Raw genomic sequence first — 15,966 nt, forward strand, 5'->3', positions numbered from 1 at the left:
GGGCACTACTCTGATCACCAGTGTAAGGGGACTCACCACCAGTATAAAAGGGCACTGCTCCACTGACCGCTAGTGAAAGGCAACACTACACTTTCACTGTCTGTGTTTAATTTTTGCCCATTATTACTCTTTTTTTTTAAATTAAGATTAATATTGTTATATGGAGCAGGAGCATGTTGTAAAGTGAAATGCTCTGGGTGTCAAATAATCAAGCTCTGTCACATTCTTTATTATTTTATTGAAAATTTTCCACATCTAATACTGATCATGTTAATGTGTCATGAGCAGTAGATAAAATAATTTTTTAGCAGGGGTTCCCTGAAAACTGAAAATTATTACAAGGGTTCCCCCAGGGTAAAAAGGGTGAAAGGCTGTAATAGGCTAAGGTCTCACCATTGATGAGTAGGTGAAATGTACTAAAATGTAAAGTGTTTGTTACCCTAATGCCCCGTACACACGGTCGGACTTTGTTCGTACATTCCGACAACAAAATCCTAGGATTTTTTCCGACGGATGTTGGCTCAAACTTGTCTTGCATACACACTGTCACACAAAGTTGTCGGAAAATCCGATCGTTCTGAACGCGGTGACGTAAAACACGTACGTCGGGACTATAAACGGGGCAGTAGCCAATAGCTTTCATCTCTTTATTTATTCTGAGCATGCGTGGCACTTTGTGCGTCGGATTTGTGTACACACGATCGGAAATTCTGACAACGGATTTTGTTGTCGGAAAATTTTATATCCTGCTCTCAAACTTTGTGTGTCGGAAAATCCGATGGAAAATGTGTGATGGAGCCTACACACGGTCGGAATTTCCGACAACAAGGTCCTATCATACATTTTCCATCGGAAAATCCGACCGTGTGTACGGGGCATTACACTTCATATTACTGATATGTGCCTACTGTACTATGTACTTGTATGAGAAAATATCCTGTTCTCTTTGTATTACTTACTTTGTGTGAAATCCCTGGTGTTCCTGCCAGTCCCTCTGCTTTTCTATTAAAGACTGACCACACTAAGCAGGAGAGCACATCGTGGTCAGTTCTCTAGCTATGCTGAGAACTCAATGTGCTCTCCTCCAATGATAAGACTTGTCCTTACATGTCACCACTACACAGCCATTTACTGGCAAGCTCAGTGTGCTGCTGCTGCTCCCCCCCCCCCCCCCCCAGCTCTTATGCAGCTGAGAACAGAGGGAATGTGGTAACTTATAAAAAGGGAGAAAAGCTATTTATAATGTATTTTTATATCTATACAAAAATGTTTTGTCTTTCATTTTTATTTTAAACTGAATGGGTTGTTTTACAAGGTGATCGTTTACAATCACTTTAAATTACATAGTTTTCACCTTCATTATTTGAAACGTACAAAGTTATATTTAACAAAAGATGTAAAAAAGGAAATCGAGATCACAAAAATTCAAAATGAAAGTCCATCTGCAAAAGACAAAACCCAGTAACTGTCAAGACAGAAAATAGAAGGAATATTTGTCTGGTTCATATAGGCAACACCATTGCTATTCATATTCTTCAGATCTTTATAATTAACGATTGATACACTATTCTCATTGCCTTGATCAGCATGGAATATATTCCAACTTTGACCATATTTGAATAAAAGAGAAGTATGGGATTAGAAAAAAAAAAAAAGCAATCATACTTACCTAGATGGCTGCAGCACCAGTCCCAGCTGCAGCTGTCCCCTGCCCCCTCTCAGGCCAAGAGAACTGAGTAAGAAAACACCACTGACCGCTCAGCTCCCGGCCTTCAGCCTGCAGAGAGTGGTGACTGTCAGTCCCCGGCTTTCTGCTCTGCCCCTCCAGTGCTCACTAGCTTGCTGGGCTGTGGAGGGGGCGGGAACATCTGGCCCAGGCTCTCAGCGACTCGCTCATAGGCTGATCCAGCTGCAAGTCCAAGGCTTCTGGGCAGATCCGGACCATATGGTCGGAGCCTTTTCAGAGTCTTGACTGGGTCTGTGACATCAGCAGACCAAGGGTCACAGGAGTGCAGAACTAATTGCACTCCTGTCATCCATAGGAGAAGTATAGCTAAAAAAGCTTTGGCTATACGTCTCCTTTAAAAGTATTTTGATGAGATGCTTCCTTTTCTGGATCTGAAGTTGAGAAACCTCTGCCAAAAATGATCTGCTCATACATGCTAATTTCTAAATTGATATGTTTTATAAACTCAGAAAATCATTTTATACCTGTTTTCAGCTAGTTGTTATATTTTAGCTTCAGGATGTTAGATGGAATTCAGACAAATTATAGCAACATGTCTAGTATAAACAATCTATAATTAATCTCCACCGAGATAAATATGTTGTTGTTCTGTAGCTATGATACAACATTTTTTTATGAAGTCAAATGTGTAGACAATATGTGTAAACGTAAGCATTCTATTTCAGTCCCGGAGTTCACTAGGAGGATGGTACTGTGTGTTCAATTCTGTATATATATTGCATACCTAACCAATATACAAGGCTTTATAATCGTTCATGTAATATTATACATTATTATCATTAATAAACAGGATTTTTACAGAATAGCGCCAATAGCCTACGCAGCGCTTTACAATATGAAAGGGAGACAGTACAGTTACAATGTATTAAAATACAAGACACTTAATTGCTTACTCTATTAGGGTGGGGCTGGTGGTACAAAAGGTTGTAACTGTGGGGGATGGGCTAATGGAAGTGATAAAAGATTACTTGGAGGCGTGATAGGCTTCCCTGAAGAGATGAGTTTTCATGGATCGCCTAAAGGCAGCTGGAGATAGCTGGACAGATTGAGGTAGAGAGTTCCAGAGGATGGGAGAGGCTCAGGAGAAGTCCTGGAGATGAGTATGGGAGGAGGAGACAAGGGAGCTTAAAGGTAGGATGTCATGAGCGGAGTGGAGAGGACGGTTTGGGTGATATTTGGAGACAAGATGATTGATGTAGCTCAGGGAAAAGTTGTGTATGACTTTGTATGTTGTTAGTATTTTGAATTTAATTCCCTGGGCGAAGCAGGTGTAGGCATTTATGAGTGATCAGACCCAGTAAAGATCCTTTTCTTCCTCATCATATACATCCATGGTCACAATGTGAACGGGAAGTTTCCTGTAGCCTGACTGTCTAGGCACGAGATAGGAACAACGGTGTTTGGAGGAAATCTCCAAACCACTCATTCAAGATTTAGTTAAATGTTTGTATCCTGACGATATGCATTGCATCATATTTTGTCACATTCTACTACAATTGTATATATCATATGAAAATGTACAGTACATGTCTAGTTTAGATTTAAAGGGGTTGTAATGCCTCGTGTTGTTTCACCTTTCACCTGGTGGGGACGCGCTATCCCTCTGCCCGGGGTTCTCGGCTCTTGATTGTATAGATTGATAACAGCACAGCCATTGGCTCCTGCTGCTAGGGGGTGTCTGATGTGGGGAGGAGCCGAGAGAGCCGCCGGGGAACTCCAGAAGACGAGGTTTGGGGCCACTCTGTGCAAAACGAGTTGCACAGTGGAGGTAAGTATGATGTTTGTTATTTAAAAAAAAACAAAAAAACTAACCCTTACAATCACTTTAAGGCTGGTCATAGACATATCTGGTGAGACATAGGACCGGTATGGTGCAGTGGGTCCCAACACATAATATGCAGTTCCGACAAGAAGAATCAATGCATGAACACCAGTATGAGTACACAATGACCATCGATCAGGATTCTTAACCCCTTCACACCTAAGGGTAAATCAAATGTTAATACCTAAGCACAGTTTTGCATATCATCACTACTGCGATGCTTACTAGCACATTATGCCTTTACCTTGCAGGTTCTCAAAAAAAAAAAAGGCTAGCGGTTTACAACCACTTTAAAGTGGTTGTAAACCTCTAGCATGAAATATGAACAAAGCATATCCCTTTATAGTGTGTACTTGTCTCACTTGTGAACACTAAGGGGTTGATTTACTAAAGGCAAATACACTGTGCACTTTGCAAAGTGCAATTGCTCCAGAGCTTAGTAAATGTATGAGAGCTCTGCTGACTTCTATCATTTAATCATGTGCAAGGAAAAATTCATTTTTTTTTATCTTCCTTGTATATGATTGGCTATTCTTTGCAAAGTGAAGCTTTACCTCATTTACTAAGATATGGAGCAACTGCATTTGCAGAGTGCAACTACACTTTGTAAAGTGTACAGTGTATTTGCCTCTAGTAAATCAACCTCACCGTGTAATTTCTATCTGCTGCTTTATTCCTCTGCTATCAGCATGAAATACTTCTGACAAGTTTTCCTCACACCAAGAGAAAAATGGTGACAGGGGAGGGATCTCCAGCAGATTGACAGCCACGGCTCTGTTCCTGTGTGCTGTGTGAAGGGGAGTGTGTCCCTTCCATCCAATCGGCTCTCAGCGCTCTCTTCACTGAGCTCTGCAGAGTGTAATTTTTTATGTCCCCGCCCCTTTTTTCTGAACTTTGAGACAAGTTTATAAATTCAGTGCTTTGAATGGATGTAGCAAAGAGAAGACGCAGATAAACAGGTGCAACATATGTAGGAGGATTTGTTTAATCTTTGTGTATCACCTGAGGCCAGTCACTTCACTGGGTATATGTTTACAACCACTTTAAATGATTCTTAGTTAAAGTGGAACTAGACCCAAGAACAAACATATAATAAATTGCAGCATCAGTCCAATGCAGGCCAGCAATATCTCCATGACTTTAATTGAGCAGTACACATAAACCTTTAGAGGCTGAATTTGGCATATTTGGTGTTGTGCTGTATTGCTTTGGACATAGCATGTGTTACTGAGGTATGTTAAACTACAGGTAAAGCAGATCGAATGCAGCCTTTTCTTGTTAAAGCGGAGGTTCGCTGAAAAAAAAATATTAAAAGCCAGCAGCTACAAATACTGCAGCTGCTGACTTTTAATATATGGACACTTACCTGTCCAGGGAGCCGGCGATGTCGGCAGCCGAAGCCGATCCATCCTTCGGCTCTCGGCTGCTGCCGCCGCCACCCTCGGTAGGGGAATAAGGAAGTGAAGCCGCGCGGTTTCACTTCCCGGTACCCTACTGTGCATGCGTGAGTCGCGCTGCGCGTCCTCTCAGGTCCCCGCTGTGTTCTGTGTCTCACAGAATACAGCGGGGGAGGACTGGGTAGGCGCCAGAAGTGGCTTAGGTCACCGCAAGCACCGCGGTGATCTATACCAGGAAGTGGGAGCAAATACCTGTATTAGACAGGTATCTGCTCCCTCCTCCCCCCTGAAAGGTGCCAAATGTGACACCGGAGGGGGGGAGGAATCCAAAAAGTGGAAGTTCCTGGATCTCAGCAGAACTTCTGTGCCGTCATTCCATGCTTCCAAAAGATTTCTGCAGTGGTCAGTAAGGGCATTCTCATTAGACATTGGGACTTATGCCCCTTACACACGATCGAATTTTCCAACAACAAAACTGTGGACTTTTTTCTGAAGGATGTTGGCTCAAACTTGTCTTGCATACACACGGTCACACAAATGTTGGCCCAAAATTCCGAACGTGAGAAGGCGGTGACGTACAAGACGTATGACGAGCCGAGAAAAGAAGTTCAATAGCCAGTGCATCTCCTTCTGCTTGATTCCGAGCATGCGTGAACTTTTGTGCGACGGGCTTGTGTACACACAATCGGAATTTCCGACAACAAAGTGAAGTTGACGGAAAATTTGAGAACCTGCTCTCAAACATTTGTGTGCGGAAATTCCGACAGCAAATGTTCGATGGAGCATACACACGGTCAGACTTTCCGACAAATAGCTCACATCTAACATTTCCCGTCGGAAAGTCCGACCATGTGTACACGGCATAACAGTTGGTGGAGCTTAGCAATGTCCCAGTTAGCTGGTGTCATAACTAATCACATGTTTAGTAGGGATGGTCTCAGTTGTGTTCGGATCGTACCCGCCAGGAAGCCGTCACTGCACACCACCAATCATAAGCAGTGAAGCATCTCCCAGCCCCACATACACACGCTGCCTATGATTGGCGGTGTGCAGTGATGGCTGCCTGGTGGGTATGATCTGAATATGCCTGAGCCCATCATTAATGTGTAGCACCATGGCAACTGTAGATCAAACAGCGGCTAAGATGGCAGCTTCCTTGGCTGTAAAGCATTGGAGGGTTTAGTTCCGCTGTAAATAATATTGTTGGTGTTAGCACTCCAGATACAGTATAGGTGTTTGTATTTATGTACAAATAAATAAATAGTAGCTTAGCAGTATAGTATCACAAAGAATGCAGTGGCAGTTGACTGCAATTCAAAGGGAGGTCTGTATGGTTGAAAATGTTTATTTTAGATTTTTTATATTTTGACCAAAATGAGTTTGTGGTAAACCGCACATGTGGAAAATGCTGGGGGGGAGGAGCGGGGGGGATAGCGCACACATACCATGGGGTTTTTGGGCTGTGTCATTATTTTAGTGGCTTCTTACATTGACCCCATCATTTACAAGTTACAAATAGAGGAATCTGAGTCCTCCAGCTAATTATCTTCCTCAGCATCTAGGAAAACATTCCTTCTACAACAATGAAGCGTCTGTAGCAGCGTTCAGTGGAAAAATAAATGAGAAATGCCTTCTGTAATTTAATGAAAGGTCAGTTACAATTATGATGTTCCTCTGTATCCAAAATAATGGAAAATACACCACCCCACAACTCCAGACATTCTGGCCTTTCTTATTAAATAAAATTGTTACTTTCCTTGTATATGTGAAAATAAATTCATAGTCATAATCTCCCTTCCTATATACTGACATACTAAAATGCCATCTAAATGATGAAATACACACTTGGAAAACAAAACATACATAGGTGTGAACCACTTTATTTTGCCAAATAATTGTAATTCTGCTTATCCGAAATACACACATCCCGCCACAATACAGTATATAGTCAGAGGGTAACACCACTATTCATTGGAATCTTCCTGCATCACTTTTCCAACTTATTAGATAATGAAGCTATGCCCTCCCTCTCCTAGCCCAAATATATGGTGAAATCTAAAAAAGAAGAAAAAAAATCATTTAAAAAAACATATTTTTAGATTTCACCATATATTTGGGCTAGGAGAGGGAGAGCATAGCTTCATTATAAATGAAGCAAAGTGTAATGTATCCCTAATTGCATATACTGTATATATATATATATATATATATATATATATATATATATATACATACACTATATTACCAAAAGTATTTGGACGCCTGCCTTTACTACACGCACATGAACTTTAATGGCATCCCAGTCCCAGTCTTTGAGTTGGCCCACCCTTTGCAGCTATAACAGCTCCAACTCTTCTGGGAAGGCTGTCCACAAGGTTTAGGAGTGTGTCTATGGGAATGTTTGATCATTCTTCCAGAAGAGCATTTGTGAGGTCAGGTACTGATATTGGACAAGGAGGCCTGGCTCGCAATCTCCACTCTAATTCATCCCAAAGGTGTTCTATTGGGTTGAGGTCAGGACTCTGTGCAGGCCAGTCAAGTTCCTCCACCCCAAACTCGCTCATCCGTGTCTTTATGGACCTTACTTTGTGCTCTGGTGCGAAGTCATTTGGAACAGGAAGGGGCCATCCCCAAACTGTTCCCACAAAGTTGGGAGCACAATATTGTCCAAAATGTCTTGGTATGCTGACGCCTTAAGAGCTCCCTTCACTGGAACTAAGGGGCCAAGCCCAACCCCTGAAAAACACTCCCGCACCATAATCCCCCCTCCACCAAATGATTTGGATCAATTCATAATGCAAGGTCCATAAACACATGGATGAGCAAGTTTGGGGTGGAGGAATTTGACTGGCCTGCACAGAGTCCTGACCTCAACTCAATAGAACACCTTTGGGATGAATTAGAATGGAGACTGCGAGCCAGGCCTTCTCATCCAACATCAGTGCCTAACCTCACAAATGCACTTCTGGAAGAATGGTCAAGCATTCCCACAGACACTCCTTGTGGACAGCCTTCCCAGAAGAGTTGAAGCTGTTATAGCTGCAAAGGGTGGGCCAACTTAATATTGAGCCCTATGGACTACAACTGGGATGCCATTAAAGTTCACATGTGTGTAAAGGCAGGCGTCCCAATACTTTTGGTAATATAGTGTATGTAAAAGACCCAGCAAGATAGCCTTATACATGTAACAATTAAGGAAAATAACGTTATTGAACACATATAACCTAGAACAAAAACCCACTATGTAACTAATAAAAGCATAATTGGCCAATTATTTTTTAAAAACGACCATGGCAGCTGCAGGTAAATTGTGTGAGCATCCCCCCCCCCCCCTAAAAAAAAAAAAAAAAAAAAGGGGGGTAACTGAATGTTATTTAGAAATCCTGGAAAGATCCTTTGGTAGGATGTGTTATGGGACCAACATGTGGCTGGATGTCATTCAAAGTTCATTAAGGAATCCTCTAATGGAATATATAGTGTGAGACCAACCCACATATGGAAATGATGGTGTTGATGGGTAACTACATGTGGCTTATTGGCATTTGAAGTCTGTGAGGGTGTCTTTTAATAAAATGTGTTGTGAGACCAACCCCCATATAAGCAGCATGGAGCCAGAGTAAATTAGGGCTCATATACTACCAAGTATAACTGGAAAACTCCAGGGAGAGGTGCCCATATCATCACGTATAGCCTTCAAAGCTTGTAGCATGGCACCCTATACCCCCCCCCCCCTTTGTTGGCAACTATAACCACATAGGAAAGTCCATCCAACTGTGTAGTATGTAACTCATAATTGCCCATTGCGGGAGCCTTGACATACAGGGGACTGTGTTGCAAAGAAAGAAGGTGGCTGTAAAGGGGACCGGGATACCAGAAAGGTGGGGACTGTGAAAGGGAGTGGGGTGCAAGTAAGGGGGGGAGGGGGGGCAGCTGTAGAAGAGACTGGGTTACAAGGAGGGCGGCTGTGGAGGGGACTGAGATACAAGGACGGGGGCTGTGGAGGGGACTGAGATACAAGGAGGGGGGCTGTGGAGGGGACTGGGATACAAGGATGGGGGCTGTGGAGGGACTGGGATAAAAAGAGGGGGGCTGTGGAGGGGACTGGGATACAAGGAGGGGGACTGGGGTGCAAGTAAGAGGGACTGGGGTACAAGTAAAGGGGGGCTGTGGAGGGGACTGGGGATACATGGAAGGAGGGCCTAGGATACAGGGAGGGGGGCTGTGGAGGGAACTGGGATACAAGGAGGGGGAGCTGTGGAGGGAACTGGGATACAAGGAGGGGGGCTGTGTAGGGGACTGGGATACAAGGAGGGGGCTGTGGAGGGACTGGGATACAAGTAGGGGGCTGTGTAGGGGACTGGGATGCAGGGAGGGGGGCTGTGGAGGGGACTGGGATACAAGGAGGGGACTGGGATACAAGGAAGGAGGGACTGGGATGCAGGGAGGGGGGCTGTGGAGGGGACTGGGATACAAGGAGGGGGCTGGGATGCAGGGAGGGGGGCTGTGGAGGGGACTGGGATACAAGGAGGGGCCTGGGATGCAGGGAGGGGGACTGGGATACGTGGAAGGAGGGGCTGGGATGCAAGGAGAGAGGCTGTGAAGGGGACCGGGGTGCAAGGGAGGAGGGGGCTGTAAACAACGGGACTGGGATAGAAGGAGTGGGGCTTTGCAGGGTTCTGCAAAGCAAGTAAGGGGAGCAGCTGTGAAGGGGACTGGGGTGCAAGTAAAGGGGGGGATTTAAAAGGGACTTGGGTACAAATAAACAGAGTTTGTAAAGGGGATTGGGGTAGTAAAGGGTTTTTTTTAAGGGGACTGGGGAACAAGGGGGGCTGTAAAGGGGACTGAGGTGCAAAGAAAGGGAGATATGAAGGGGGCTTGGATGCAAGGAAGGGGGGCTGAGGACACTGATGTTAAAGGGGAAGGTCTGTGATGTAAGGAGGGGGCTGTGATGTGAAGGGGGAAAGAGGACATTGATGTAAAGGGGTCTGTGATGTAAATTGGGGGACTTGGATGCAAAGAGGTCTGTGATGTAAAGCGGGCACTGTAATGTAAAGGGGTGCTGTATTGCCACTATTTGTCTTCAAGCCAGGTTCAGAGGCGTAGGTGCAGACCACGGCTGAAGAAATAGCCGGAGAGGCACCGCAAAAATCTCCACCCCTGTAACCTCCACCATATACATGGGCAGAGTAAAGGGGGAGTCAGGGGTCGAGCCAAGGGGGTGACAAAATGAGGTTTTGTTAAGGGTGTCAAAAATCCTTGCACCAGCCGTGTATATACTGCTGAAGAGAAAAGGTATTTAGCAGTTTATATTTACTAAAATAATTGCATTTCCATCATCTGCCTACTGTGGGTTACCAGATATAGTGAATGCAGGGTCCTGGGTTTAGTAATATTTTAACCAGTTCAGATGCGCGCTTTAGCTGAATGACGGCTACAGCGTGGACCTGCTTTGCCAGGACTACGTCTATTGATGTAGTCCCGTGCACGAGCGGCCTGCGCGCCCCCTGAAGGGCGCGCTCTGTGATCAGTGAGTTTATGAGACTCGCTGGATCACAGATCGGAGTAAGGGGTCGATGCCGACCCCTTACCACGTGATCAGCTGTCAGCCAATGACAGCTGATCATGTGATGTCAAAGAACCGGTAATCGGCTATTTTTTCTTCTCGTGCTGACAGCGTGAGGAGAAAAAGAAAAGCCGATTACCGGCGGCTGTGAGAGGGACATCAGTCCCGATCACGGAAAGCTTCCGCCAGATCATCAGTGCCCACCTGTGCCCCTGCCAGTCCCACCTAGCAATAGGCAACAGTGCCGCCTACCAGTACCCACCAGCGCCACCCATCAGTGCCCACAGTGCCACCCATCAGTGCCCACAATCAGTGCCTCAACAACAGTGCTGCACATCAGTGCCACCTATCAGTGCCCATCAGTGTCACCTACCAGTGCCCATCAGTGCCACCTATCAGTGCCCATCAATGCCATCTATCAGTAGTGTCCATCAGTGCCACCCATCCGTGCCACCCATCAGTGCCACCCATCAGGGCCCATCAGTGCCATCTTATCTGTGCCCATCAGTCCCGCCTGATCTGTCTCCATCAGTGCCACCTTATCTGTGCCTATCAGTGCCGCCTTAACTGTGCCTATCAGTGCCCATAAGTGTAGCCTGTCAGTGCCCACCAGTGCCGCCGCATCACCGCATATCAATGAAGGAGAAAAATTACCTGTTTGCAAAATTTTATAACAAACTATTAAACATGATTTTTTTTTTTTCAAAATTGTTCATCTTATTTTGTTTGTTTAGCAAAAAATAAAAATCCCAGCTGTGATTAAATACCACCAAAAGAAAGCTCTATTTAAGAAAAAATGTATCTATATAATCTATATAAAACAATGATAAAAATTGCATTTGGGTACAGTGTTGTATGACCGCGCAATTGTCATTCAAAGTGCGTCAGCGCTGAAAGCTGAAAATTGGTCTGGGCAGGAGGGGGGTTTAAGTGCCCAGTAAGCAAGTGGTTAAAGTAGTTGTAAACCCTTACCTATACCCAGTGAAGGGACTGACCACAGGAGATGCACAGGGATTAAACAAATCCTCCTACATAAGTTGTACCTGTTTATTTGCAGCAAATGGGACTACCTGCACGTGGTTGCAAGAAACACCTTTGCACCCCAGTGCAGGAAAAACGCAGCCCTCACACGTGCGTATGCTTAAAGGGGTTGTAAAGTCAGAAGGTTTTTTTTTATCTTAATGCATTGTATGCATTAAGATAAAAAGCCTTCTGTGTGCAGCAGCCCCCCTAATACTTACCTGAGCCCCATCTCTCTCCAGCGATGTCCACGAGTGTCTCGGCCATCTGATTCTCCCTCCTGATTGGCTGAGACACAGCAGCTGCGCCATTGGCTCCCGCTGCTGTCAATCAAAGTCAGTCAGCCAATTAGAAGAGAGAGGGGGCGGGTTAGAACCGCAGCTCCGTGTCTGAATGGACACAGGGATCTGTAACTCGGCTCAGGTGCCCCCACAACAAACTGCTTGCTGTGGGGGCACGCGACAGGAGGGAGGGGCCAGGAGAGCAGAAGAGGGACTCAAGAAGAGGAGGATCCAGGCTGCTCTGTGCAAATCCACTGTAAACAAGGCAGGTAAGTATAACATGTTTATTATTTTTATAGAAGAAAAAACAAGACTTTAAAATCACTTCAGTGCGCCTGTATGCCTGTATGAATGAGGCCTTAGAATGCATGGTAGTAAATGGTAATGCATGCATTTTCAAGTGTATTTGTTTTGTTTTTTAAGTCAGGAATAAAGTTTAATCAACAGAAAAAATAGCACAATGCATACAAACATTGTCAACTGCAACAACAGTTGCTGCATATGGCCCAAGATGATGCGCATATATAATATAAACTCAGACATGCTAACAGCGTAAACTCAACATATACATGACTGAACAATTACAAACCTCACCAGCAGTATCTAAAAAAAGGAGCACTTAGGCCTTATGTACACTGCTGTTTCCAAATGTGAAAGTTTAGGAGCTTTTGGCGTTTTTTTTAATCAAAGTTCCTGAACTCAACTTAATAAAATCCTTTGTGTCCATGTACACTTTACTTTCACCAGGGTATAAGAGCAGCAGAGTTTAGGGGCAGTTAAATGTCCCTCTTCTGAACACAGAAGAAATGCACTCTTCAGGAGAGAAACATTTTGGCAAAAAAACGCAAACGCAGCTCTTCCCTCTAGGGGAATGGGCGGCGGCTTCCCCTACTTCCTGATTAGCCGGGAGGAGAACTGGGTGGGCTCTGTGGCCCGGGCCCACCCTTTTTTGAAGCCTGGTAGAGCCCCTGGCTCTAATCATGTGCTTAAAAAAAAAAAATCCCTGATTGGAATCCAGGCGTCTGGCGCCCTGTTGATTAGGGGGCCGGACGCATGGATGAGGGGGGTGGCACCTGTGTGCCCTGCATTACGGGCCGCCACTGCTACAGATCACAAAGCTGAACTTAACTAAAGAGAACCCATAGCGGATCTATTTATTAAAGAATTTCCACGGCTATCACAACTCTATAATTATAAAAAAATAAACTTTATTTATAAAAAATACAACCGTGCTTCCTGAATGTGCTGGAGTTGCTTTTCATAGAGAACCAGTGGCATTCCTTCACCAACACCATACCCCTGCTTTATAAATGGACCCATAAATACAATAAACTTTTGATGTTAGACTTCATGCGAGGAAGATGGAATTTTTCATGCTTATTTACTGTTGTCTAAATGATTGTTTGTTTTTGTTTTTTTGCAGCCTCAGGACTGTCATCCTCCCCATCCACTCCCACACAAGTGACCAAGCAGCCCAACTTCCCCCTGGAATCCTACAAACATGAGCCAGAAAGGCTAGAGGCCAGACTTCGCTCATTCTCCTCCCCGCCGGACACAGGCCAGAGGTTTTCATTACCGCACCTACCTGCGACTGTGACTAAGTCCTCCCTTGTGTCATTAACCCACAGTGCTACCTCAAAGACAGTGAGTATACAGCTCTTTAAATTGACGTTTTTTCATTTCAAGTGTCATCAACCCTTTGTATTCCTGACCACAATACAATTATAATCCCTGCATGAAAAATGATTACAGAACAACAACAAAAAAAAGAAAAGGAATACAAATCATGCAGACGCTGTATATACCAGCGTTGTGTACTGAATTATAATGTGTGAGTTTAAACCTGACAGTGACCATTAAATCATTTTTAGCCATACAGCACCAGTGTATTAGGTTGCATTCACACCAGAGCGTTTTCAGCTCATAACGCCCGTAAAATGCCCAAAAAAAACGCCTGAAAAACACCTAACAAGCAAAACCCCATTCATTTCAATGGCACCTGTTCACATCTGAGCGTTTTGTCACCTGATGCAAAACGCCTGAAAAACGCCCTAAGCTCAAAAAAGAACATGAGCTTCTTTGGGGCAGATTACCGGCTTTTTTCTGCCCTTTACATTGGTGACCTGAACAAAAACGTGGCAAAAACGCAGTAAAAATGCACGACTTTGAAAGGCTCAGGTGTGAATGCAGCCTTAGTGTACCTTTAATGATATATATGCTGCTTCTAATTACTGTAGTAATCCACCTTTCAGTAATGTTGGAGACCCACCCCCCCACCCCCCCTCTACAGCTATTAACTTTTGGTGCTGCAGGGTGCATTAGTAAACAAAGGTACATTATTGCACTGGTGCTGTATTCTCCCCATTTTTTTTCCACTAAACATCAGCTTTAAAGTGATCCTGTCATCAAAATAAAGTAATTTAAGTAACACCAACACTTCAAATAAAGTGAAATACAGTGTCTGCACATACCTGCCCTTTCACTTGTCTTGTGTGTGGCCCAGCATCCTGTATACTAGGGTTGTCCCGATAACACTTCTTTAAGACCGAGTACAAATACCGATACTTTTTTCAAGTACTCACCGATTACCGATAATTTTTTTAATGTCACGTGACATTGTTTTTTTTGGGGTTTTTTTTACAATTTTTTTTTTTTGTTTTTTTACAATGCTTTCTTTTTTTTCTTTTTTTTTAGGGAGGGAGGGGGTGGATGGTGTCTGTGTGTTTTTTTATTTTAATTTTTATTATTCTTTACAATATTTTTTTAATTATTTATTGCAGTACTTTTTTTTTTTTTAATCAGCCCTGTTGGGGGGCTTTGTGAGATATCAGGGGTCTTAACAGACCCCTGAAATCGCCCCTTTGAGACAGAGAAAGAGACCGAGGATAGAGATTCCCCAGTTCCTTTCTCTGCAGCCTCAGCTGCACTGAAAATGAATGGAGAGAAGACAGCGGCTCCTCTCCATTCATAAACTGAAACATCATAATCACAGGAGGTTACAAAGTTTCAGTTATGTGAATGGACAGAATCAGTGATCACCAACTCTGTTCATACATCAAAGGAAGGAGGAGGACATGGAGAGGGACAGCAGAACGGTGGTGAACAGCAGCAGAACGGCGGGGGACACGGAGGAAGAAAGGAGGGGGACAACAGAACAGTGGGGGACAAGGAGGAAGAAAGGAGGGGGACAGCAGAACGGCGGGGGACACGGAGGAAGAAAGAAGGGGACAACAGAACGGTGGGGGACATGGAGGAAGAAAGGAGGGGGACAGCAGAGCGGCGGGGGACACGGAGGAAGAAAGGAGGGGGACAGCAGAACGGCGGGGGACACGGAGGAAGTGGGACAACAGAACGGCCGGGGACACGGAGGAAGAAAGGAGGGGGACAGCAGAACGGAGGGGGACACGGAGGAAGAAATGAGGGGGACAACAGAACGGCAGGGGACACGGAGGAAGAAAGGAGGGGGACAGCAGAACGGAGGGGGACATGGAGGAAGAAAGGAGGGGGACAGCAGAACGGAGGGGGACACGGAGGAAGAAAGGAGGGGGACAACAGAACGGCGGGGGACATTGAGGAAGAAAAGAGGGGGTCAGCAGAATGGAGGGGTACACGGAGGAAGAAAGGAGGGGGACAGCAGAACGGAGGGGGCATGGAGGGGTACTGGAGGAGGATGCGGTGACAGTCAGCGGTGATCGTGTGTGGGGGAGTTACAAGCACCGATCACCTCTGTATAGATAATTTCACTAAAGCAGCTGAAAGGGGGGGTGAGAAGCTTGTAACTCCCCCACTCACCGATCACCGCTGACTGTACAGGTATCAGGTGAAGTATCGAGAGCATTTGCCCGAGTACAAGTACCCAGGCAAATGCTTGGTATCGGTGCCGATACTGATACTAGTATCGGTATCGGGACACCCCTACTCTATACAAGGCTAAACTTTATTATGAAAGGTATGGAGCTGAGCTGGAGCATTCCCACTTCTGTCCCACTACCCTATGTGATGCTCTTGTATTTGTAGTTGGGACATTCCATTGGCTAGAGGAAAGGCAGGGTTATGATCAAGTTCCGAAATCAGAGCCAAGTAAATGCCTTTATTCATTGCATTTGGACCAATTTAAAAGGAATGAAAGGCATACA

At 44.8% G+C, this 15,966-nt stretch overlaps 1 protein-coding gene across 8 annotated transcripts in view; it reads left to right on the forward strand.

Moving 5' to 3' along the window:
- PRKAG2 (protein kinase AMP-activated non-catalytic subunit gamma 2) overlaps positions 1-15,966 on the forward strand; it is a 538,740-nt gene that overhangs the window by 365,637 nt on the left and 157,137 nt on the right. For all 8 annotated transcript variants that reach the window (XM_073629982.1, XM_073629984.1, XM_073629981.1 and 5 more), the window contains one exon: positions 13,254-13,474. In XM_073629982.1, coding sequence (XP_073486083.1) covers positions 13,254-13,474 — 221 coding nt within the window. The remainder of the gene's footprint in view (positions 1-13,253; positions 13,475-15,966) is intronic.

The sequence above is a fragment of the Aquarana catesbeiana genome, linkage group LG05 (assembly GCF_042186555.1).
Source record: "Aquarana catesbeiana isolate 2022-GZ linkage group LG05, ASM4218655v1, whole genome shotgun sequence".
Classification (NCBI taxonomy): domain Eukaryota; kingdom Metazoa; phylum Chordata; class Amphibia; order Anura; family Ranidae; genus Aquarana; species Aquarana catesbeiana.